The 27,797-nt window shown below is 41.4% G+C and overlaps 1 protein-coding gene across 1 annotated transcript in view; it reads right to left on the bottom strand.

The window, feature by feature from the left end:
- LOC122802617 (ornithine transcarbamylase, mitochondrial-like) overlaps positions 1 to 27,205 on the bottom strand; it is a 479,979-nt gene extending 452,774 nt beyond the window's left edge. Inside the window, exon 1 of the mRNA XM_044072308.1 lies at positions 26,805 to 27,205. Within this exon, the coding sequence (XP_043928243.1) occupies positions 26,805 to 26,875 (71 nt within the window). The 5' untranslated portion in view covers positions 26,876 to 27,205. The remainder of the gene's footprint in view (positions 1 to 26,804) is intronic.
- Positions 27,206 to 27,797: the final 592 nt, after the last annotated feature.

Below are 27,797 nucleotides of genomic sequence, written 5' to 3'. Positions count from 1 at the left end.
ATAAGGCAAATAACACTATGGGAAGGGCATTAGAATTATTGAAAGGAGATACCAAACATGTTAAAAGTAGGGATGATACTTTCTTAGATTATAACCCTAATATTACACAGAAATTAACTGCTCATACTTAGACTCCCTTTTCTATTGTATTTTATTATTATTTTTTAATTTTACTTTAAAATTGCTTCTGTTCAAGTTGTCTGGTTTGGCAATATTGCACTCATTTTTTTTCAAGTAGTTTGGAGTGATACAGTAGAAAATGATCAGGTGGGATAGGTTTGTTCCAACATTGTGTTACAAGATTAACATGGCAATTAGTCCAGCAGAGTGATACATTTCAGGTAGGGTAGCACTGAATGTTCGGCAAGAATGCATTTTTATTCCAGATGCATATTCCAATCAGGAAAAGTGACAGTGACTATTAGTAAAGACAGACACTGTAATTAGGTCTGCAACAAACACAATGGAGACGTCAAATGCTCCATACTGGTAGCATAGAAGTATAAAGCCCTAATTATGGCCTAGGTGACCAGAGTTCGATCAGTTGCCTGGGAGCTTGATGGCACTGGCAGAGAAGGATGGGCAGGCCATGAACAGCACAACGGCAATCCCTCAAAATAGGGATAATGTTGCAGTGGACAACCTGGCAGCATTCCTGCAGCTCTCCAAGCCACTGACTGGTGGCAGCCCTCATTAGCAAGTGCTGATGTGCTCTCACGGGGGGTGACACTATGAGTCCCCACAATGATGTAAGTAGTACATGTCACCAAATCTAGGGGCAGTGTTGGGGACTTACACAAATACTTTCACTAACAAGATGCTGGCAAGAGCACAAACTTTCTGATATGTATCTGAATGACTGTCTCTAATGATGGTTCTCACCATAATGAATCTGGGGGGCTACCTATCGCTAACAAATGAATGGGTCCAAGTTTAACAGGGGGAGCCTCGATGGCAAGCAGGCAGAGGGTGAAAGCCCCTAAATCCTGTCTTGGATCAGAAAACTGACAGCTATCACATTCTCAAGGTGGACACAGGAGGCTATATTACAAGTTCCGGGTAAAATACAGAAAATGTCCAATTGAGAGAGAGAAAGGAATTCTATTTACATTTTCAGTGCAGACATCTTGTGATCCCACTTCACAAACTTGGATAATAAACATTCATTCCCTGATCGGAAGATGATTTCAAATACTAACAGCAAAATCATGCTTCAAGACAGAACTACACAAGGACATTACTAATACAGTCCCATAAGTAGCAAACAATGTTTGTGTTAAAGTGGACATACTATGATTACATTATCAATACCTGAGAGCAGAAAGACTACAGGGCAAATGCAGCTGGCCTAGTAAATAACTTACCTACCACCCTGTGTGCACTATATCCCATCTACTAAACCTACTGTGTGTGGCCACTATCCCTCTACAGAATTCATACCCAGCACATATTCTGACTGTTGAGGCTACCCACTAATGTGAGCTAGCCTGTGTAAGTGATTTATTACTGTTTTTCCTGCATTTCTGTGTACTTTTTAACTTAAAAAACAAACAAAACAAAAAAATCCTTGTTTTCCCACCTTTCTCGACTAGTTTAGACCAGTATACAGGCTTTGCTGTATTCTGGACTGTGGCGTAGTTCCTGTGTTGTCCATCGCCTTACTTGGATAGAAGGAAGTTTCTTTGCTCACCAGTGAGAGTGGGGAGCCTTGAGCAGCCTATCTGTCCCTGAAGGAGTGACCTCAGCACAAGTGCTTGTAGTAATTGGTCGTTTTGGACCATTTCCAGCTCTTTTGAAGTTCCCTGTTTAAAATCTGCATTTGTGCGGCTTTGCGCGATTGTGCGTATAGCGCAGCGCCGGTTAAACAGGCTTAAACTATTCCTGGCTCCGCCAAGTCTGCACTTCAATTTTTCCCTTAAGAAAGCTCTACTTTCAACAAAATCAGTCTATTTGCTTTATCATAAGCCTAGCACTTGCTCCTAAAACCTTTCTTTTAAGTGAAGCACCCTTAAACTAACGTAAGCACTACATCCACCTACAACCCGTGCTAATACCCACTTCCCTTCAAAGTCCTCTCTGACCCAGTTACACATCACCCCCTTATACTATTCTGGCATGTCGAGTGGTATATTACTGACGTCCTCTCCAGTTCAGCTGGTTAATCTGGGAATCCTGAGACAATGTTACAATTGTCTCATGTACACAGACAACCCTCTCCTCCTCCCAACAAACACAAACACATGTGAGAGATGCAACTATATAGCCAAACTGGAGGCTGAACTCTCTCAACACAGGACTAGCAAGACCAGACAGGAGGAGAAGGTAACCACACACACAACAAACCCAGTCTCACATAAACCAACCACAACTGCAAACCAAACACATAGTAACACAAAGACATACTCGGAGGCTCTAATAAAAAACTTACCGAAACAACAGAGGCTCTCAAAGCAGACATCCAAGAAAACACCACCACAAAACTCTGCAAAAGCAACACATAGTACACAAAGTCAGTGTGCCAAACAATCACAGCCCTTAAGACGAAACACCATGCCTGATACACTAGTAATAGGTGACTCTATAGTAAGACACACTGACGTCCCGCTTACCAGGCTGAACAAAGAGAGGGTAACGGTGAGCTGCCTGTCGGGAGCTAGGATCTGCCACATAACACAAGCACTCAGGTCACTCCAAAGCAAGTACAAATATGACTCCGTCATTGTACATGCTGGCATGAATGACCTGACACGTACCTCCTTGGACTACATGAAAAGAGACATAGAGGAGCTCTCTGATTATGTAGCCCAGGCCGGTATGACCCTGACCCTGAGCAGCATCTTGCCCTCACCAAGAATGATGCCATAATACAAAGACAAGATGATCAGCTTTAATAATTGGCTCAGTTACTGGTGTCATTCTAGGGGGATCCAATGTCTGTCTGCTTGGGATGACATGCTGGACAAGCCACGCTGCTTCACAAGGGACGGCTTGCACCTGTCACCACTGGGCTTCCGGATATTGGCTAAGGCTCTTGCCACCCCCATAGTGCCTTTTTTAGGCAAGGCTCAAAAGACAAACCCACCACCTTAGAAAACAATAAAGGAAAAAAACTAAGGGTAATGCTGCTCAACGCCAGAAGTCTAAATCTCAAGATGCAGGCTCTCAAAGCACTCCTCGGTATGGAGAGCATTGATGTCTGTGCAGTAACTGAAACCTGGTTCAAGGCTCCTGAGAGCACCCCAGCCCTACCAGGTTATACCTCGTATCATGCTTTTCGGCCCCAAAACCTGGGCCGAACCACAAAAAGAGGGGGAGTGTCCATATTCATTAAAGACACCCACACCTCCAGGTTAGTGGCAACACACGAAGCATCGGAGACCATCCATGTGCAACTAACCATAGGCAAAACTGCTATACAACTTGTAGCATGCTACAGACCACCCTCGCAATCTCAGGAACTCCATTCAGCCTTCTTGAAGACACTGGAGGATATGAATGTCTCACCAAATACCATCATATTGGGAGACTTCAACTACCCAAACATAGACTGGGTGCATTACTCAAGCCCCAACACCCTAGCCCAAAGGTTCCTGGAATTCATCAACTCAAATGTGATGGAACAACTAGTCACCTCCCCCACAAGGGGAAATAATATACTTGACCTGATCATCACAAACATGGGGACAAAATGCTCAACACCGGATGTATACCCCTCACTAGTGAGATCAGACCATAAACTAATAGCCCTAGATATTCATATCCCACCTCCACCCCCAGCACAAAAGACCACAGTGAGAAACTTCTCAAAAGCCGACTTTACACTCCTTAGGACTCAAATGGTATCCTTCAAGTCCCCTGGGCCAGTGGAAACCACATCCCACACTGCTGAATCCTTCACAAATGCTTTCTACGGGCATCTCCAAGAATGCATGGATCATGCAATCCCAAATAAAACCAAGACCCTTTCCACCAAAGGCAGGCATCCTATCTGGTGGACCCCAGCCATAAACAAACTTTATAACAAGAGAAGGAAGCTACTGCAAGACAGAGCAAAATCCCATAAAGGGAAGGCATCCCTGATCAGCACTAGCAAAAAACTATGTTCGCTAATAAAATCATCAAAGGCCAACTTCGAGAGAAAAATCGCTAAGGACACTAAAGACAATCACAAGACCTTCTTCAGTTATGTTAGAAACCTGGGCGGAAACCCTCAGATATGCGCAGAGTTAGTTCATAACAGCAAAAAATACACTGAACCCACAGATATTACCAACATACTGGCAGACAGGTTCAGTGCAAATTTCTCCCCTCCCACTCCCCCAAAAGACGAAATAAATATCTCAGCTGAATGCAACCTCCCTGAAATCTCAGATGTCCAGGTGAGAGCTGCCCTCAACAAAGCTAAAAATACAGCATCCGTGGGACCTGATGGTGTCAGGAGGAGCTAAACCCGCACATAAGAACGCTGTTTAATCTTAGCCTTGCTACAGGATACGTACCTGAACACTGGCGTACAGCTACAGTGGTCCCACTCCACAAAGGTGGCACCTCTACAGACCCCGGAAACTACCACCCCATAAGCTTGACCAGCCTGGTCTGCAAAGCTATGGAAAGGATCATTATGGCACTCATAAACAAAGACATCGGGGACCTACAGACAATTGACCCTACCCAGTTCGGCTTTGTAAAAGGCAGATCCTGTCTTTTAAACCTGGTGGACATTTTTGAAACAGTCACTAGAGCCATCGATGAAGGCAAAGCAGTTCATACAGCCTACCTGGATCTGGCAAAAGCCTTCGACACAATACCCCACTCAGGCATCATAGACAAGCTCAACAGCTTAAATGTAAACCCGTTTGTCACAAGATGGGTTGCAAACTGGCTAAAGGACAGAACCCACAAAGTCGGAATAGCTGGAGCTATGTCACACTCTAAGCCAGTCACAAGTGGAGTCCCACAGGGCTCTGTCTTGGGACCCCTCTTGTTCGGCATTTATTTCTCAGATGTGCAGGCAAACATAGGGGGGGTGGCTGACAAAGTTTGCAGACGACTGCAAACTAGGCGCCATAGTCGACACACCAGCTGACACATGCATCCTCCAGAAGGGCCTCACAGAAACAGATGACTGGTGCCAGAGCCATGGCCTTAAACTAAATGCCAAAAAATGTATAGTCATCCCCTTTGGAAAAAACAAAGTACCCACAAATTATCACATAGGTGGTAATCCATTAAGTACGTAAAAAGTAATCAGAGACCTGGGGACCCAAGTTGACAGTGACCTCTCATTTGACACCCATGTCGCCAAAGTGGTTAGAAAGACCTTCTACCCTGCCCACCTTATCATGAAGGGATTCACATCCAGATCAAAGGATGTCATTGTACCCTTATATTCCTCCCTTATCAGGCCTATGATTGAGTACAATGCCCCATTTGGTATGTACCTCACCCGGCAGCTGCAGCAGCTGGAGAGACCCCAAAAGTACCTTACCAAGAGGATCAAGGGTCTCCAGCATATGTCATATGCTGCCAGACTGAAAAAGCTCCAGCTCTATTCAGTAGCATACCGCCTGCTCAGAGGTGATCTGTGCCTTACGTACAAGGCCATGTTCAATTCAGAATTAATGGACATGCTCCACCTCATAATATCCAAATCCAACAGAGCCACGAGAGCTAAAGATCTAAACCTCAGCACAAATATGAATAGGACATGCTGGAGGGACAGATTCATAACCCAGAGGCTTCCCGCACTCTGGAACAGGTTACCTGTCCATGTTAGTCAGAGCCCCTCACTGACTCTCTTCAAGAGAAATCTGGATGAATGGATGGGTGATCGTAGATTTACCCCAGGGGTCATCTCTGTGTCATTGCTAGATAGAGGCACAGTAAACTAAATTTAATTTAAATTGTACACTTTTTTATCATTACATGGGGTGGCGAAAGCCACATACACTTTGGCTAGGCTTATAAATGCCCTAGGGCAGATAGCCTAGTACTATACTATGAAACTATGAAACAAGCTATTTCTATAGTCCACAACTCTGTCTAAAACTTAATACCTTCAAACATAAATACTTAAACATAAATAGACAATTTGCAATTGATGTCCCTTTCTTTTCTCTGTATTCTTCAGATTTAGCTTAACCCCTCCCCAGTAATGTCTCAAGACTGTAAAACCCATGTCATGCTCCCATCTGTTCAAATTTCTAAACTAGAAAGATTTAATGTACTAAGCCTGCTCCCATGCCATTCCTTCAGCAATCAGCCTTTATCCGTCCTCTGTACTCATTCTTCTATTTGTTCTGGTCTGCTTGAGAAGCTTGAGCTGGATTCTCACTTCTCATTTTACAGGCACAGATTTTCCAGACATCATGCATGTATTTGTACTGGGAGATCTGAAGAGTAGCAAACCAACCTGCTAGATTTTTCTACAAGGTGGGGAGGTTGGGCAGTCCATACTTCTCCAGCACACAAAAACCATCAGCATCTGAAAACCATAAATTAGATGATGGGTACTTTGGTGCTAATCAATCTTGCCCTTATTATATTGTTGGCTCTACAATTCAGTAATCAAGAATCTGTTTATTGACCAAAACACTGACAGTTTTCCCTGGAAGTTGAACCAGTTTGTTATATGGTGTGAGTCTGCTATTCCTGATTATGGTTTTATTTATATACCTTCCAGTATGCATAACACTACTTCTGTATTGTATCCTTGACCAAAAAGGCTAGTCTTGGCTTGTTTGGAAGCAGCAGGTCCAGTTTTGTACCATGCTGTTATCCCATCTCTCCAAGGAGAAGTTCTTCTGTTCTGACTAAAGGAAGTCATAGTTATTCATGTCTTCAAAATGTCTGGTTTAAATTCTAACAATATAGTAAATTATTGTCCAGTCTTTAAGTTCCCCTTTGTTAGTAAGGTTTTTGACAAAGTAATGTACCTTCAGCTGGAATCATATTTGAGCAGTAATAACATCAAAGCTCCTTTCCAATTCAGTTTTTGAGTTGCACAAAGTACTAAATCAGATTTATTGAAGTCATTAGCAATCTCCTCATTGTGAGGTGATACGTTTTTCTACAGTACTTACCTGTTAGATCTCGTACCAGCATTTGTTACAGTTTACCATTTATGTTACTAGAGCGTTAGAACATTACTGTGCTATTTCTACTGCTGCTCTGGACTGGTTTCCACTGATCACGCCAGATGCCTCAATGCAGTCGAATCAGGGATAATCCATCCTCTTGCTGCTCTCTTGACTGCGCTACACCACAAGGCTCCATACTTGATCCTCTTATTCACTGGAAACATTAGCCTCTGGGAGATGTTGTTTATTTGGGAGGATTGTAATATTACTGTTATGCTGATGACACTCAGCTGTACCTGTTGTTCCCTCAGGACTCTTTGTCTGCTCTTAATCAGCAGGATGAAAACTTGCAAAGGATCCATGCATGGATTATCACTAAATAGCTCAAGCTCAATGCCTCCACGATAGTGGCCATGGTGATACATGCTACAATTTCTCTCCAAACATGTCTATGCTGAGATAACATGCCGTTTGTGTTGAAGATTCAAGACTTAGGGGGTGAATCTTGATGACAAGCTAGTTTTTAAAGACCAGTTCATCTGCCATCAAATTATCTTGTTTCCCCTCAGGAACACTGCCCTTACAAATTAACTAATCCCACTCTCTGATGTCTTCACAGTGGTGCATGTGCTGGCCTAATCCTGGCTGGATTACTATCATGCTCTGTACCTGGGGATGCCAAACACTGAACGCCATCATTTACAGTTAGTGCAGAACCCTACAGCCTAGCTACTTACTGGGGTCTCAAGGTGTCAACATCACACTAGTTCTATGATGCTTATACTAGCTACCCACTAAACAGCAGAGGATGCTTATTGTTCCTACTGGTCCATGCTGCCATATGTGGTCTGGGTCCCTAACTACCTCTGCCCCTGTTCTCAGCTTTGCAGGGGTTGCTGACAGCTCCCCAAGCTCATCTTGAGTCCTTTGGGATTTGTGCTTTTGTCTAACACGTCCTTAACTTTGGAATCTGCTACCTGACTAGCTGAGGGAATCCCCAACTCTAAAAAGCTCTAAGTACTCCTTGAAGGCTTACTTATTAATTTAGCTTGCAACCAACTATATTTCTTTTTACATCATGGCTGTTTTTTTTTAATATACTGACTTTACAGTTAATTTATTGGATTGTTTTATCATCAAATGGCATTTTATTTCATTTCATGTTTCTTTTTATTCTTTGCTAGGCATTGTTACATTTTATCCAATACTAATATGCATTTGTTATATAGGTGGGCCCACTGGACACAAACCCATTTCAGAGGTGGCCCAGGAGCCATGCCTGGTTAAGTGACTTGTTCATGGTCATACAGTAGGCAAACAAGGGCTAAGGGAACCAAAACTTGTACCATAGGAACTCTACCTCACAACCTTAACCTCTGCAACAACCTTATTTGTTTTATGTACTTTTCATTTGTACAGTGCTTGGTTAACGTGCACTTCGACAATATCAAGTTGCCCTATCTTTGTTTTGGGAGGGGTTCAAAAACCAAACACATTAGTCCAACTGAGGCCTAACCAGTGGCTGATACAAAGGCAAAATCACATCCCTGCTTCCAGAACCTATGCTTGTCATTATATACCCCAACATTTTAATTGCCCTAGCTACAGTGTCAGATGATCAAATAACAAAGAAACTTCAGCCCCTAAATCCTCTTTCCTGTCCGCTGACAGACTCCACACTACGCAGCCAATAATTCCTTCTAGGGTTAGACCACTTCAAGTGTACCATCCTGCATTTAACCAGCTTAAAATCAAATGCCATCAGCACTGCATAAAGCCCTGACTATGACTTAGGTGATTTGAATTAATATAGTGGCTCAGGTGAGTTGGTGTGGGGAGGGGAAGAAGGATGAGGCCCCACCTGCTCAGTATTCCTGTGGGCAGGGATACAAGAGGAATGCTGGAGGAAGCAGGCCATTTCTTGAAGCCCTAGTGGATACTGGGTCTTGGAAAAGTTGCAAAGCTGGAATTGCAGGATGACTAGGGAGATATAATTGTCCTAGAGCCTGGAAGAGGGATGCAACCAGAGGCTACACCTCATGACCTGCCCAGCCTCTGACAATGATGACAGCATACGGGTCTATATCACGTAGTCGAAGTGCCATAACTTTGACTGACATATGTTCGAACACATATTCCGAAGTTACGGAACGTCGACTACCTGTAAAAAAATAAAAACACAATGGAAAAATGTGAAACTTGTTTTATGCATGGGGGCAAGCCCCCCTGCACTTGATCAGTCACCCAAGCAAGCCTGCCTTCACTAGCTGCAGAAGTGGCTTCTAAGTTCATCAGCCTCCACAGGAGGACTGATTTGCTGGTGAGGGGTCACTGGCACCCTATATGTGACAAAAGTTTGAGGCAGGAAGGAACTTAAGGATGGTACATATAACTGGAAATGTGTGTACCTAAACCACAGATGAAATGTTGAAAAAATAAGTAAGTAAACAATGCAGGCCACCTCTCCATCCAAGCAAACCTTTCCAAATCCTTCTCCAGATTCGTACTCCCTGGTAACACTTAAGTTTGCTGAACAAAGATGCAATGACCCAATACAATGTCAGCAAATCCTGAGAAGTATGCCCTCATTTACTGATTATGTAACCACAGAAATTATTAAAATTAGGAAGGGCTAGAAGGGTGAAGACCTCCATAAAGAGATATGGAAAGATTTTGCCCTCATGACAAAAAATGTAATCAATATTTTTCCTTTTGCCCTTAATTTTATCTCCAGTTATAACTTTTCCCCTGTCCTCAAAAGATGCCTCCAGTGTACTATCATCAGCAAAATACAGTTCCCTTTATACAGCCCCATTAATATTGGATAGAAACAAATTACACAGAACCAAAATCAGCACAAATATCCACAATATTCCATTCAGCACAATGAACTACCCTGTAGCACCGCTCATTGCTTCTAATCTCCAAACATTTTTGTCTTTGCATAATTACTGCCCTGCCCACCATCCTTTCAATCTGTTTACCAGTCATATGGAAACTGCATCAAATGTGTTCCTAATATCCCAAAACACCACATCCACTGTAAGTTTCCCCCCATCCAGTTCTGCTGTAATCCAGTCATAAAACTGCAACAGATTACAAAGACATGATGACTTCTTTTCCATGACACCATAATGTGGTGTCCAGTAAACTGCTGTCCCTAAAAAGATCCATCAGACTTCTCTTCAAAACCTTCTCAAACCCCTTACTCATCAGTGAAATCAGACTCCCCATCTATAGTTCCTCAACTCTGTAGAAAGGCAATATTGTAGCAGACTACAATCCTTGGGCAAAACTACATTTTAAAGGACCCAGAAAAACTTCCGGCAGCAGACCTGACTACATTCCCACAGCTTTGTTTGGAATCTTAATGAGAATCCTAGCCAGATCAGACATCTTATCTTTCTTAAAGCTGGTAGCTCCACAGTTTTTTCTTTCCACATAAACAGGTCCATTGGTATAATCATCTCCATCTAAGCCCTAATTAAACTCCTGTGCTAGTACCCCACCCTTCTGTTCCTTTGTAAATAACAATACAAAGAACTAATTGACAATTTCAGCCTGTTCACCATCATCTGTAGCTTCTCTTCCTCTTAATCAATTTATCCAGCTCTGTTTTGCCCATTTTCCTCGGATAACTTATTTATTTATTAAATATTTGTTGACCGGAAAAGTCCAACTAGGGCAGAGCCCCAGAAAGAAACATTTCAGACGCATGTCTTTGGAAATTGGGAGGAAAGTGGAGTACCCAGAAGAAACCCATGTGAACATGGGGAGGATATGCAGACTCCACACAGAAGGTACCCCAGCCGAGAATTGAACCGGAGAACTTCTTACTTTGAGGCAACAGCATTAACCATTGCACCACTGCACCGCCCAATATAATTATCTGAACTATCCTACCATTTTTAATAGTTCCTTTTCTACCCTTGTTTTTGTTCACTTAAACATCTCAGTATTCTTCCTCTTAGCCCCCAGATACTCAGTCCTTTGATTATTACCCATTAAATTCCAACCTTTTATAGAATTACTTTATATCCCTTACTGTTTCCATACTAAACTATATGAATTTGTTCATTCTGATCCTATTGCATTTCCTATTTACGCAAAGATACACAGTCCTCAAGATACTTACTTGCACCTTCATCCAAAACTCATTAATTATTTCAGTTTTGGCCCACTGCCTTAATTCCATCATCATGTCATTATTTTTATTAGGTCCCAGTAAGTTGATAACTTTCCCTTTTCCTTATATCTACAATAAACCAGCTGTTGCATAGTCACAGTTTCCAAATGTGGCTCTTATTACCTCCCCCAAATCCTCTGCAAATTTACTAGACAAGATGGTGTGCTGGGGAATTTTTTGTATTCTACAATCACAGCCTTTACCTCCTGAACCTCTCCCATACCATACCCTCTTCTCTACACAACACCACATACAACAGCTCCCCCCTTCTTGTGCACTACATCGTTAGCTGACAAAACGTGTTATTGTCTATGACATCACTGAGCACCTTACCCATACCAGCCTTCAGTCGCTATGAATTCCAGTCAGCCAATGGCAGATTCAAGACTTCCCCAATCCTGGCTTCTTAATCCTGACAGCCAACAGGCTATCTTAATCTTTACCATTGTCAACAGATCTGTATACCATGTCTGTCAACCAGCATTTCCCCCTCCCTACCACATATATTTAAATTTTGAAGCACTAACCTTACCTCCCTTTCCCATAATTCCAATCTCCTCTAGCATCACAGGATCTTGGAAGTTACAAGGTAAGCAAATCAAGACACCATCTGCACCTTACTGATGCCAAACTTCAAAATATGCCATGTACTTCCAGGAGGGCAAAGAACATCAATCTATGAGTAAATTTGTAGTTACCCATTTAATCACTGATGCTCTTCTTGAAAATGTGAGGCCATCACTCTGTTTAACATGTACAGATGATTTGTTTTAGCAATGGATTAATTGCCAAGTAAAGTCCAGTTATGTAAAATTATATTATAACAGTAGATGTCCTTCCCTTCACTGTTGCAGTATTCTTATAATAAGGACTGTCCCACCTAGGCAGCCCATCGCTCAAACATAATAGATGAGATTAAAAGATCTTGTTTGTGCTGTACAACACATTTATGCTCCCCGCACAGAAAGTAGGGCATAAAAGGGACGTATGGACTTAACTACCCAGAACTGAATTGCCCCAGTAAAGAATAAGTATCACAGGATAAAGGAGTTCATGCATATCCAGAAGGAAAAAATGTAGAATAAACAAGAGGGGTTGGAGGGAGGGAGTGAATACTGCAACAGTGAAGAGAAGGACATCTACTGTTGTGGTAAGATTTTACACAACTGTACTATGTCCTTCTATATCACTGTTGCAGTATTTCAAAAATAAGGGAGAGTAAAAAACTCAAGAAACAGAATGGGAGGTGGAAGGCTGAGAAGAGCCCTCAACAAACCCACATAAAATGGATTCAGCAAAACCTGCTCTGGCCCTAGAAACCATATCCAGCATATAATGCTTAGTAAAAGTATACAATGAAGACAAAGTAGCAGCTTCAGGGATGGAATTGGTGTCCAACCCCTTGAAGAAGGCATCAGAAGAGGCAACATTCTGAGTAGAATGAGCTCTAAGAGAAGCAGACAGAGACTTGCCATGAAAAGAATAACAAAAAGAAATGGCCTTAGATATCAAGGAGGTGATGGTTTGCTTAGAAGCAGCCCAACTCAAATGCCTAGGATGAAAGGAAACAAAAACCTGATCAGACTTATGAAAAGTCCTAGTTTTACCCAGATAGTACCTGAGCTGTCTGTACAAATCCAAAGTATGCAGGACCCTCTCAGTAGCAGACTGAGGAGAAGGAAAAAACGAAGGAGGTTGTACTGACTGATTTATGGACAACTCATTCACCACCTTGGGCATAAAAGAAGAATTAGTAAGAAGGGACACCCTGTCCCTGTAAAAAAACAAAAAAGGAGGAATGATCATAAGGGCCTGGAGCTCAGAAAACTTCCGAGCAGAAGTAAGAGCCAGCAACAACAGTCTTCCAGGTACAATGTTGCAAAGAAGCAAAATCTGCAGGCTCAAAAGGAGCCTGAGTCAATTTTTCCAAAACAAAATTAAGGTTTCCTTCAAGGCCTAATATCAGGACCTCTTTAAGAAATTGTTTGACCTCAAAACGAGAAGAGTAAGCATCCAAAAATAAGGGATATTGAGAAAGATGTTGAGCTGGGAGAGATCCAAAATAGGTCTCCAAGTGCCCTCCTTTCAAAGAACCAGGAACATCCTGGAATAAAAATCCAGTCCCACTTAGGAAGGGGGGACAGGTTGAATTGACCCTTGGTTCAACAGGGACCCTAGAACCTCCGGGAAATGAGCAAGTTGCTCTAGAGGTTGATGAATCCCTGAAAAAGAAGCAAGAGACTTCCATACCATGAAGTAACCCTGAGGGATGATAAAAAGAACCCAAGAGTCTGAAGTGATCAGACACCAATTTGGGAGACAAAGGGAGAGCCAAAGGGAGAAAGGAACCTGGTCAAAAGGCAGGGGATGCAAACCGTCAAAGAGAAGCAGGCTTATCAGATAAAGGAGGCTTCTGGGCCACAGAATTCTGAGAAGCCTTAGGATAGGGGGCCTACCTCCCACCCTTCCTACCCTTAGAGGCCTGGTGGGAGTTGCCTGCCAACAAAGGCAGATCTAGAAGGTTAATTTCTCTGGAACGTAGGGCTAGGAGAGACAAAAATATGTTTAAGGTCTTGCAAGGCTTTGCCATTCTCTTGAGACAAGTCAGCAGCAGCAGTCCCAAAAAGATTAGCATTATTCAAAGGAGCATCCAACAACTTGGGATTAATGTCCTCAGGAAGAGACTGGAGATAAAACCAAGAATAACACTGCATGACAGACCCAAAAGCCACAGTCCTAGAAGAGGCATTGGCAGCATCATAGCTATACTTAATAGAGTGGCGAGCCACTTGAGAAGCAGACCCTAAAAAAGATAAGGCAGATGATTTGCCATCAGAATCAGGGAGGGCAGAGATAACCTGACTAGTCTGAGCCATCAAGGCTAGAGCATACCTGGTCATGTGAGTCTGATAATTAATAGCCCTAAAGGCCAAAGTAGAAGCAGTGTAAACTTTCTTGTCAATCCCCTCCATTGCCCTGCTATCTTTATCCGAAGGCAAATGTCTAGAAGAGGGCAAAAGTTTAGAAGGTTTGTCAAAAGAGACTGACAGCATAGCAGGATCAGCAGAAGGGCATTTAAGTAAAAATAGACAATCCTCAGGAACCTTATAGAACCTGTAAGGTTGCATTGGAGCAGGAGGTTGAGAATCATAAGACTTGGAAGCAGCAATGAAAGTATCCAACAAGGCAGCCAACACAGAAGGAATTGCAGATGGTTTAGGAGTGTCCACATGAAGCATCTCATAACATCTTCTCTGAATATCCAACACTTGAGAAGAATCCCCCTTAAAGAATTCCATCATCCTAGCAACTGTGTCTCCAAAGGACAATTCCTCAAAAGAAGACTCAGGGTTAACAGACTCCTCATCATCAGAACTGTATGCCAAAGGCAAAGGCATCTGTGAAGAATAGGACAAAGACCACTCACCAGACAGGGAATCCTCACCCAAGGAATCTGGTTCCCTAAGCCATTTAGAAGGGGTTGAGGTCTAAGGAGGAGCAGGGACTGAAACCCCTTCAGGAGGCTTTAGGGCCATTAAGGCAGAGAACAAATCCTGAGTAAACTCCTGCCATTCCCTATGAGGGTCCACAGGACAAACTGAAACATGCTTCAGTTTTTGTCTTTTCTTAGAGGGGGCATTTACCCATGGTGAGATTTTACAAGGAAACCCGGAATATCTTCCCTGATCAATATCCGAGGAATACCTCTATGACCCTCAGAGATAATCAATCATGGTTCTTCCTCAACATCCAGAGCAGATGACTGTGTGAAAAGACAAAACCATGAAGGCCTTAGGTGGGGTTGTGGCAGAGGAATCCAATGTAAACATCGAACGACCTACAGAGCTATCACCTGCTTCTAGAGGTATGGCTGGTGGAGGTTGGACAGCTAAAGAATCCAGCCAAGATTTCTTGGTTTTCTTCTTACCTAGTGGGAGTTTCTCTGGGTTAAAGGATTCCACCATGGCACCTCTAGCCAACTGTCTAAGCCATTAGTTTCAAAATAAATGGCCAGGGAAGACAAACAAAACAGCTTTTGAGTGTCTTAGGCACAAATGCCTTACAGATACTACAAGAGGTATGTCTGTGAAAAGCATAGAAACAAAAAAGACATTGCTTGTGATGATCCTTATGGGGAATCTGCTTCTCATACTGACATTTTCCCCTCTTGGATGACATGAACTCTAAGTAGTGATAAAATACAAGATCAAGAAAAGAAAAAGAAAAAACAAAAATAACCCCAATGGGGCACTTATCTAGTATTGCTAAAATTCAGTACAGCAACAAAATGTTCAAACCATCTGGCAAGAACGGTGTTCAAACTGGTGGTAAAAGAAGTTCTGGGAAGCTGCATCTGTACAAACCTTTTATACCCTACATTCTGTGTGAGGATTATAAATGTGATGTACGGCACAAACAAGATCTTTTAATCTAATCTACTCTGGCTGAGTGATGGGCTTGCCTGGGGTGGGACATCCCTTATTTTAGGAATACTGCAGCAGTGATATAAGAGGACATCATATCTTTCCCTATAATGTGTTTTATTTATGTTGGTGGAGATTCGGATACTTGGTTTGAATATTTGTGGAGCTGTTTGTCTTAAAGAGGTACAAGAGATCTAGTATGGTATATTCTGAATGCAAGACATAGATCTTCTTGAAGGAGGCTATAAGGAGCCCATCATCCAACTGTACCCAACTCATACCTCAATCTGTTTTGTACTGGGTAGCCAACTTATATCTGCCCTCTCAGTCCTTTCTAAACAACTTGCACCCAACTACCTTCATAAACCAAACCATCATTTTAACTATCTATACATTTACATATGCCTGCTATATCAATATTCACCTCTCTACCATTAGTAACCAGTTTCCAAACTGGGTACTAGTCACTGCACATTCCCAAGGCAATGCTTCCAACTCCTTCACGCTCAATTAAAAAAAAAAACACCTAAATGTAACTTGTGAGTCCTAGTTTCAAATTAGTTATCCATTTTGTGCTTAAATGCAACCTATTCTCACCACACAGTTCCTTGTTAGTCCAAACACCACTCCAAACTCCAATGAACCCCCAACCTGTTCCTTCTGTTCCATTCTATCAACTTCCTTTTATACCCCTTAAAATTCTCCTTCCTTGAACTGCTTTCTTATACTAGAAACACCACAGAAAAGGCAACTGTATATCCCACATCTACACATATCTGTTATCAGCCAAGCACTTTATGTCTCCTTCACCACGCTTCCCAACACATCATTGTCTCCTTGTGAAAAATCATATGGTGACCCCCAAAGGATCCCATTCACTTCCATACTGACCTCCTTCCTAGTCCTAGTCAAGTGTAGTGCTCCAACTACCCTAGCTGCCCTCACATTCCTCATTATTTGTTTTCCCTGTAAAACTCCTCTGGGAATACTTATCCATCATTATCTTTCCTAAACCATAACATATATCCATCCTATAGTCTTCAAACTCTCCCTTCTCTGATCCTGTCCTTGTCTTGACCAACAGGCCCCATTTACCTCAAACCTTCTACATCCTTTATCTACTCTCTCCACATAATACCCTACTTATTTGCTTCTACTTTTTCTATTACTTCCCATTGTGACACTTCCTCCTCCCCATATCTACATCCTCCATTTAGTCTTGTTTTCAATTTCACTTCTAAACACTTCTCTCCCTCTTTGCAGTGACTTCAAATCACAACATTTTAATCTCTCCCACCATTTGCTGCACTACTCACAATCTCCTCAATTCTGTCCACCTCTTTATCCACTCTGTTCCAGACTTTCCTCCTAAACATAAGCCTTACCAAATGTTGCTATGGCAAGTGTGTAAAATGGATTTACAGCAAGAAAGGTATCAGTAATATATTCTCTAGGGAGGACTACAGCCCCTTTAAATCCCTCCCATAAGCAGGCTTCATACAAAAACCTCATAATACAATGAAGGGTGAGTTGACCCATAGCCAGCCTTAGGCATAGGCCAACTAGAGGGCCACCTAGGGTGCCACTCTAGCAGGGGCACTTTCCCAGTAATCTGGATAGTGTAGGAACACTGGGATGGGGGCACTGGGTGGTGTGGGGGGGTGCGCTCTGGAGCCCTTTTGCCTAGGGTACCAGTTGACCAAAGGCCGGCTCTGAGTTGACCAAAGAGAAATCAGTCTGCTTCTTCTGTTTTGTTAACCTGTATCAAAAAGTGGTGTACCTGCATTGTATTCATACTATGACTGACAGAATATAATATTGTACTACTGCTGTTTTTAACTTTCTTCAAACAAATTATGTACACTTGGTACTACTTATGACTGCTATAATTCCTCCTTCCTGCCCCCTTACAGCTGAGTGCTCCTCCAGGCGTCTTCTGCAGTTAACCCCTACTGCTTCTCTAGGTGTCAAATATTGATTGTTCATATTTGCATTAATAATTCCAAAACCATGTTACTTACAAGGTACCAGGATATTTTGTCTTGAACCATATGTGATGGCAAACACAACTCTATTGATATTTGACCTCTCTCAATGAGAATTTTCTAGAACTGTAAGGTGATAACTTAGTTTTTAAAGGCTTTAAGCCACGCCCACTAGGGGTTAACGGTGCACACTCAAAAGAGCTGCTCCGGAGTGAATGAGATCCTAACAAAGCTGACTTGGATCAAAACAACCATACCAATATAAACCATAAATAACTTCTGGTAAGGTTTTCAGTAAACTAGTAAATACTGCTCCTCCAAATCCTGTCACTTCACCAAGCTGTAACATTACTTGAAAGATCAGGTGAAATACACGAAAACTGGAAAGGCCTCTGAAATGTATAATGATACTTACTGTAGGTAATGATCAATCACTGAAAACTCTAGTTCAAAACAAATTATATGTTCTAGTCAGGAACAGCAAAATGTAAGCCTACAAACCTACCACTTGTCTGATGCTGCAGTATATGTAGCTAAGCAGTTCTTTAAGCTTATCGTTATGAAACTGCCCCACCCCCAAAGATACTCTGGCTACTCACTAGCAACCTATCCCATGGATGGCCTTCAACCTCTTCAGTCTAGAATCACTAAGGCCCAAAATTAAGGATACTTTTTTAAGTATTGACACTTTTCACTTAGGTAGTTCACAAATGGAAACAGTATTTGTTTTAATGTTTAGTTTATGAAGAACTATAAATAGTTTATTTTATTTATTTTGTTAGTATTTGTTGACCAGGATAGAGCACTGATCTCCATAAGCCTTTTTCAGACTCAGCCTGGGAAAACTGTCTGGTTAAGTGACTTGCTCAAAGTTACACAGCTAGACAATAGAGGCAGAGGGAGTCAAACCCTGAGCAAAAGAAACACAGCTCCTTAATATGTACCTGTAATGAACATTTCACAAGGAACAGAGCAAAACTGTGAGGCAAAATAAGATACATACCTGGATGATTCAGAGGTATAACTACCTACCCAGTACCCACCTACAACTCACAGCAAAGAAAATTTAATTTACCACTCTGTCCATTAACAACTGCTTCTTTACTTCAACACTAAGCCTGTTCCCTTTCAAAGTTCCAATCACCACTATAAGCCTCCCCAACATGCAGTCCTCCACCCCTCTTCACCTGGATCATTCTGTATGTTCAGTTCATGTGATTTTCATTCTTGCAGGCTAAATGTGATACCTTGTATTAGAGAATGGGCAATCCGTAGATGGCATCCTGATTGAAGAAAGAACATTCTCTATCAGGGTATTAATATAGAAGTAATGCCCACTGAAAAACGAATCCACCACTTCAGGGAAGCATATCAAACCACCGTGGAGCTTGGACAGAAAAATACTAATGGCTGCCATTATGTCATGCTTATGCTTTTTAGCAAGTGTAAAATGTAAAAAAAAAAAATTAAAATTAAAAGAAACAGTGTGTGTGTGTGTTTATGTCTATGTGCAACTGTATGTGTGCATGTGCATGAAAGCGAAATCAATCGAAACATTATTTTACACTCGCTAAGCAGCACTTTTGCTGTTTAGCGAGTATAAAAGAAATAAACAGAAAAAAATGTGTGTTTACGCTTCTGTCTGTGTGTGAGTGAATGCGTGAATGAAAGCAGAAGAGAATGTGTGTATACATGTGTGTGTGAAAACAAGAGACTGTGTATGTGTGTATGACAGAGAGAGAGTGAACAGTGAGATCGATCAAGCTGTTGTTTTACACTCACTAAGCAGCGCTTTTGCTGTTTAGTGTGTAAAGTAAAGAAGAAAAGAAACTTAAAATAACAAACTGTGTACAGGAGTGCATGTTTGTGAGTGAGATTGTAGCCGTGTATGAAAGCAGAAGAGACTGTGAGTGTCTGTGTGTGTATGTTTGAGAGAGAGACAGAGAGTGACAGAGATCCCTGGCAGCAGCAGCAGTTGAGAGGTCTGCATGCCTATCGACCTCTTACCTCAACATATCTGGATAAGCATAAAATAAATGGGGAACTAAGGCTCAAAATAACAATGTATTTTTACATGATTTTGTTATAAAATCACAACATTGCTTCAACATTAGGATTTGTGTTGTTTGCATTTTCTGAAGCAGAGGTGTGTGTATGTGTGCCTGCATGAGAGAGATCGACCACTGGCAATATTAGTAAAGAGGTCTACATACCTCTTGACTTTTCAGCTAAAGAAATATAGATAAATAAAATAAAGGGAGAACACAGTCTCAAAAATAGGACAGATTTTAATTATTGTTCTTATGAAAGTTGCTTAAATAACAGGACTTATGTTAGAATGAATGAAAAGAAAGTCTGAAACTCAAATTTATGACATCATGGACAGATGGATTTAGGGACATCAATCTCTAATAAATGGCACCCAACCAAATGCTTTAGGAGAAAGGTACCAAAATAAATACATAAAGTAAATACCTGAACATTTTTAAAGTGTTATATTTTGAATATAGAATGCTTCCTCCAACACAATTATCATATACTACAGCATGTTTGAAACATTAGAAAGAGGAAGTATTTTATATCAAAAATATATTAAAAAATAGTACTTAAAAATAAGTATGTAAAACAACAATTTTACAAAAAGCCTATTCTCTAAGCGCAATAATGCCCTAGAGTGTGTGTTAATGTGTAAATAACCCTCTTCCAGGAGTGTAGAGGTCCTCCTGTGGCATCGGGGCTCATAACATACCTGGGCAGGTGTCAATTACAAATTAACACACACTCTGTCATTCATTATTGCATGTGTACACTTGTCCCTTGTACCTCACAAATGTAGCCAGAATTTTTTGCTGGCACTTGACTATCATGGCTCAGTCTGAAATATAAATACGTTTGATGAATGATGCAGCCCTAATTACTAGGAAAACTCCAACTACACCCACAATACGTGTTTTCAAAACATTAAAATGTTACACATTCACTAAATGATAAAACAAGCCACAACAGCACTGCGTTGTCGCCTCACAGTAAATCGTTGTGCCATTCGATTCTCAGCTAAAGCGTCTTCTGTGTGGAGACATGCGTGAATGGGCGTACCTTCATTGAAGGTTGTGCATCAGAGCTGGCAACTCGGTACGTAAAAATCTACTGCCAATCATTAGCGGACCAGAGTTCCACTGTGGAGACCCCTAACCGGGAAAAGCTGAAAGACACAACAACAACAACAGCACTACTAAAACACACAATGAACAAAAGGCGATAACCTCTCGAAAGCCAACCCCCAAAAAATGCTTAGACAAGGCAGTCACCCAGAAAATGCCCCCCTAAAATAGATATACTGATCCACATGGTTCTAAGAATAATATGTCAGCACCTTTGCTGACTGCAAATGAAGACACGTTTAACAGCCACACAACGCCAGAAAAAAAAAAAATCACTCCTAGTGCTACCTAAAGTTTCACACATGGCATACACTACTTTGCTGGGATGGCACAAGCAATTCATCTGAAATGCACAATATTTTACAGACACTCGTAAAATGTCACTCTGGGGAAGCTGACCTAAGATTTACAAGTACTATAAACAGAAAATGCACCAAGTTAATCGGTTACAAACAGAAGGACTGGACGGATGTAACCTACTGGTGCCAAGAACTTCAGCCCTGTAGTACGGCTGGAGGCGGGGACCCATCGTCACCCACCACACCAACAGATGTGCTGGTTTAATGCCTAACAGGCAAGGGTGCCCGCAGGCAGGTGCAAGAGGGTGCACTTGCACCCTCCTGGAAGGGGCAGGCTGGGAGATTAATTTTCTTTACCTTTTCTTTTAATAACCCAAAAAATATTTTTTTAAGGACGTTCTTCTTTAGAAATGGTCATGTAGCTTGCTGGTCCGGTTGCATTACATCTGTGCATGCAGATGTCCTGTTCCTCTTCACCCACGCTATTTGAAGTCACTGTTCATGTCAAGTTTGGTAAGGGAATTTAGTTGTGTTTAATGCTGCAGCAAGAAAGGGAATTCCTCAGCCACACAATTTCCCTATTTGTAATTGCTTTTGCTTCTCTTCACATCATCAGGTAGGGGAATTTAGTTGTGTTCAATGCTACAGCAAGTAAGGGAATTTCACCTGCGCTTTTTGAAATTGCTTTTGCTTCTAATTTAGTTCACATTAAGTCAAGTAAGGAAATTAAGTTAAGTGTTACAGCAAGTGTGTGTATTTGTAAGAGGGAGGTAGGAGTGTGTGTGTGTGTGTGTGTGTGTGTGTGTGTGTGTGTGTGTGTGTGTGTGTGTGTGTGTGTGTGTGTGTGTGTGTGTGTGTGTGTGTGTGTGTGTGTTTCTGTGTCTGTGTGTGTAAGAAGTAGGAAAGTCTATGTGTGTCTGTGTGTGTGTGTGTGTGTGTGTGTGTGTGTGTGTGTGTAAGGGAATTAAGTTAAGTGTTGCAGCAAGTGTGTGTGTGTGTGTGTGTGTGTGTGTGTGTGTGTGTGTGTGTGTGTGTGTGTGTGTAAGAAGTAGGAAGGTCTGTATGTGTGTTTGTAAGAGGGAGGTAGGGTGTGTGTGTGTGTGTGTGTGTGTGTGTGTGTGTGTGTGTGTGTGTGTGTGAGGTAGGTAGGTCTGTGTGTGTTTGTAAGAGGGTGGTAGGGGTGTGTGTAAGAAGTAGGTAGGTCTGTGTGCATTTGCAAGAGGGAGGTAGGTGTGTGTGTGTGTGTGTGTGTGTGTGTGTGTGTGTGTGTGTGTGTGTGTGTGTGTGTGTGTGTGTGTGTTTGCATGTATGTAAGAGGGGGAAGGAGTGTGTGTAAGAGGGGTCATACCCCGCAATTATCTCGATGTTTAACTCATATTTTCAGTTAGTCTCTCATGAAATTGTGTTTTGTTTCTGGCAAATCATTCAGGACTGAAATCAGAAAATAATGGCAAACATTTGAGTTTTAGATTTCATATCCTTAGAAAATGCATACTAATTCAAACCTTGTTGTCCTATCCACTTTCTAAGGAGATAGGGGAAGTATGTGTGTCATACCTTTCAACTCTACAGATGTTTACAGAATGTCCAGATGTTTGCCTTATATTTTTTATTCTGTTGTTCAAAATAATTCTTTTTTTTTTTTTGTTGGCAAATCAGTGGGATGAGCTAAGGATTAAAGTTGTTAAATAATGACATGTATTTGAGTTTCAGACTTCATGTTCTTTAGAAAATGCATTCTAACACAAATCCTGTTATTCTAGCAACTTTCTAAATTGGTCCCTAGTTTTGGGCCTTTGTCCCAAACATTATAACAGGCATTGTCTAGATTTCATGTGCTACAGATTGAGAGGTATGGTGTGTGTGTGTGTGTGTGTGTGTGTGTGTGTGTGTGTGTGTGTGTGTGTGTGTGTGTGTGTGTGTGTGTGTGTGTGTTGATGTATAAGAGGGAGGTAGCATACTCCTCAGTTGTCCAGATTTTTGCAGAATGTCCAGATTGTTGCCCCATATTCCTCCTAAAAGGGATTGAAGTTGCTAAATAATAACAGACATTTGAGTTTTAGTCTTCATACTCTTTAGAAAAAATGCATACTAACGCAAACCCTGTTGATCTAGCAATTCTTTATGTTCATGAGAGCAATATTTATAATCTGACCCTATTTATTTTAGGCTTTGTCCAGATTTCTTGCACTAAGAGGTTGAGTTTTGTGTGTGTGTGTGTGTGTGTGTGTGTGTGTGTGTGTGTGTGTGTGTGTGTGTGTGTGTGTGTGTGAAAAACAGTGAAATGCCCTAGTTAGAGTTAGCAGGTGGAATTTATTTTCAAGTGCATCTTCAAGGAATTGTGAGCTTCAAGGGAAGAGGAGTTTACTGCTACTCATGCCAAGTCTGCTTAAAATGTGCAGCTGTTTTGTTTAGCAAATGGTATCATGACTGTGGTATAGAATTTTAAAGCAGTGTTAGTAGCACAGCAGGTAGCATCGACAAGCCGATTTTGTATTTTAAGGGGATGGGGTGCTGCAGTCCTGAGTATGTTCTCCTCTGGATGAGATACCTAGAAACTATGAATCTGTTTTTCAGCTTGCCTCTCATTTCCTATTGCAATATACCAGCTTATCATTTTTTTAAAGTAACATAGGCAATTTATTCTTTGAGGGCAGCAGGCTCTGAATTTGTAGATGAAACACTGAAATATAAAGTTGTTTTCTAGCAACAACCTCTTCATTAGTTTCAGATATCTTTAATGTGGATTTATTCGGATGACTTTTACTTCTGCAGAGATTGTGTATATTGATTGATATTGGTGGTTTGTAATGGCAGACGTCTGAGTGGCCTTTTATGGTTGAAATGTTCTGAACTGGGCAGCTTGTCATTACTGGTTCGTATGTTTTGTTTCATTGCTTACTGGAAAAATGTTCAAAACTATAAATTTAAAACCCACTCTAACAAGTGGTGCTGTTTTATACAAGAATATAATTAAATTTATATATTATAATTAATACAATCAGTAAAGTGAATCAAAGAACGTTTGCATGGTCCTAAAAATGTGTGCAAGGGGCTTAAAGTTTGAAAACAGCCCAAAGGTAAACTGCCACTGGCCAGATGCATTTTCTTTGAATGTGAGTTTCAATGCTGTTTCAGTGAATGTGAGTGTCAAAGGTAGAGTGCTTTAATGCTAAGTCTGTTTTAATTGTAATACTATTGCTTTGTTTGGCAAATGTCTATCAGTGTTTGTGCTACAGAATTTCAAGTAAAACTTGTAAATTAAATGCAAATATATGTAATCATTGTAGAAGTAAAGCATAAAACAGTATACACACAGAGTTTTGAACAGTTTTTAGGGCAACTGGGGAGAAATAGCCAAGTAATGGGACACTAGAATGGCTGCGTGGGGGATGGTCTGGGTTTGCACTCCCCTGTAAAAAATCCTGCGGGCTCCCTTGCTAACAGGGTGTGTACTAATGTGTAATTAATTGTTGTACATACCTCACAAACGTAGCCAGAAATGTTGGCTGGCATTTGACTATCAAAGCTCAATCTGAAATATAAAAACATTTGATGAAAGATGGAGCCCTAAGTACTGGGAAATCTCGAGCTACAACCACAATATACATCATCACTAAATGACAATATACAAATCATAATAGCACTGCTAAAACACACAACGTACAAAAGGGATGTACTCTCTAAAGCCAACTCCCCAAAATGCTTGGAGAAGTCAGTCACCCAGAAAGTACTCCCCTAAATTCATACACTGATCCACATGGTTCTAAGAACAATATGCCATCCCGTTTGCTGACTGCAAATAAAGACACATTCAGCAACCAGGTAACGCCAGAAAGAGAAAAAAATCACTCCTACCTAAAGTTTCGCACATAGCACACAATATTTAGTAGGATTTTGGCACAAATAATTGCTCTAAAAATGCAACATATTTTACAGACACTCGAAAAATGCCAACGTGGAAGTTGACCAGAGATTTACAAGTACTGCAGACAGAAAATGCACCAAGTTAATAGGTTGCAAACAGAAAGACTGGACCGATGCAACCTACTGGTACCTTAAGAAAATCAGCCATATAGTACTACTGCAGGTAGGGACTCAACTTCAGCCACCACACTAACAGATGTGCTGGTTTCCTGTATCAGATGGAACTTGTTCATTTGCGGGATCTTCTATTTCACGCTCTGTATAAGTACATAACTATGCTACAATGCCTGGCAGGGTGTGTGTTAGGGTGTGATTAATTGTCGCTCATGCCACGCAAACGTAGCTAGAATTTTTTTGCTGGTACTTGACTATAAATGGTTCAATCTGAAATAGAAAAGCGTTTGATGATGCTGCCCTAAGTACTGGGAAAACTCAAGCTACACCCACAACAGGTGTCTTCAGAAAATTAAGATGTTACTGAATCACTAAATGCCAAAATATAAACCACAACAGCACAACGTACAAAAGGGAATATACACTCTAGAGCCAAGCCCCAAAAGTGCATGTAGAAGTCAATCACGCAGAGAGTACTCCCCTAAAATACAGACACTGATCAACGTGCTAACACCTCTCAACTATACAGATTTCGCCGAATGCTCAGAGTTTTGCCTCTTATTTTTTGGTATGTTTCCCATAAAATTGTGGATTTCTGGCAAATCATTAAAGATTGAAGTTAGAAAATAATGACAGACATTTGCGTTTCAGACTTCATACCCTTCAGAAAAATACATGCTAATGCAAAACCTGCTATTCTGTAAACTACGTCTGCAAGAGCAATAACTGTCTTATCTTTGAGCCCTTGTCCCACTTTTATTTACGGCTTTGTCTAGAGTTCTTGCTCTAAGAGTTTGAGAGGTATGCTCCTACCTATAGTCTCATACATGGCACACACTATTTAGCAGGGTTTTAGCACAAACAATTTCACTGGAATATAGCATATTTTACAAATATTTTACAGACAATCGTAAAATGCCGCTGTGGGGGAGGTGACCAGAGATGTACAAGTACAGCAGACAGAAAATGCACCAAGTTAATCGGTTACAAACAGATGGACTGGACTGTTGCAACCTACCGGTACCAACAAATTCAGCCGTGTAGTACGACTGGAGTAGGGGACCCAACGTCGCCCACCACACCAAAGATGTGCTGGTTTTGTGTATCATATGGAACATGTTCATGCTGGGGTGGGGGATCTCCTATTTAACCCTATGTATATGGATATAAGCAAGCAATAATGCCTGCCAGGGTGTGTGTTAATGTCTGTGCAACTAATTGTTGCACGTAGCTCACAAACGTAGCCAGAAATCTTTGCTGGCACTTGATTATCATGCTTCAGTCTGAAATATAAATACGTTTGATGAATGATGGAGCCCTAAGTACTGGGAAAACTCGAGCTACACCCACAGTAGGTGTCTTCAGAACATTAAAATGTCACATAATCACTAAATACCAAAATACAAAGCACAACAGCACTGTTAAAACACATAATGTACAAAAGGGATGTACTCTCTAAATCCAACCCCCTAAAATGCTTGGAGAAGTCAGTCACCCAGAAAGAACTCCCGTAAATACATATATTGATCCATGTGGTTCTAAGATCAATATGCCAACCCGTTTGCTGACTGCAAATAAAAACACGCTCAGCAACCACTCAAAGCAAGAAAGAGAAAAAAACGCTCCTACCTAAAGTTTCTCACATGGCACAAAGTACTTTGTAGGGTTTTGGCACAAACGATTCCTCTGAAATGCAGCATATTTTCCAGACACTCGTAAAATGCCGACTTGAGGGAGTTGACCAGAGATTTACAAGTACTGCAGACAGAAAATGCACCAAGTTAATAGGTTACAAACAGAAAGACTGGACCAATGCAACCTACTGGTAGTGGTACCTTAACAAAATCAGCCCTGTAGTACTACTGGAGTTGAGGATCCAACGTCACCCACCACACCAACAGATGTGCTTTTTTCCTGTATCAGAAGGAACTTGTTCATTTGGGGGGTCTCCTGTTTCACTCTCTGTAGACAGACTGTATATGGACATAATCATGCTACAATGCCTAACAGAGTGTGTTAGGGTGTGCTTAATTGTCGCACATGCCTCACAAACGTAGCTATAAATGTTTTCTGGCAATAGACTAGCGTGACTCGATCTGAAATATAAATACGTTTCATGGTGTAGCCCTACGTACTGAGAAAACTCCAGCTACATTCCAACAGGTGTCTTCAGAAGACATTAAGATGTTACTGAATCACTAAACGCCAAAATACAAACCGCAACAGCACGACGTACAAAAGGGGATATACTCTCTAAAGCCAAACCCTTAAAATGCTTGTAGAAGTCAATCACCCAGAAAGTACTCCCCTAAATACATATACTGATCTACGTGGTTCTGTGTGTGGATAATAAGCTAACACGTTTGCTGATTGCAAATAAAGACACATTCAGCAACCACGCAACACCAGAAAGAGAGAGAGACAGAAAAAAACTCCTACCTAAAGTTTCCTAGGGTTACCACCTGTCCCACTTTGCGAGGGGCAGTCCCTCTTTGGCCAGTTGTGTCCTATGAAAAAATGGCAAATGTCCTGAGATTTTAGGCATAGCCGGCTATAGGCACCAGCGAACCCTGCAGTTCAGCGAACCCTGTTCCCTGGGGGCCCCCAACTGCAGCAAGTTAT

The sequence above is a fragment of the Protopterus annectens genome, chromosome 5.part0 (genome assembly GCF_019279795.1).
Source record: "Protopterus annectens isolate FY-2018-M chromosome 5.part0, PAN1.0, whole genome shotgun sequence".
Taxonomy (NCBI): domain Eukaryota; kingdom Metazoa; phylum Chordata; order Ceratodontiformes; family Protopteridae; genus Protopterus; species Protopterus annectens.
This window is presented reverse-complemented; position numbering and strand designations above follow the sequence as displayed.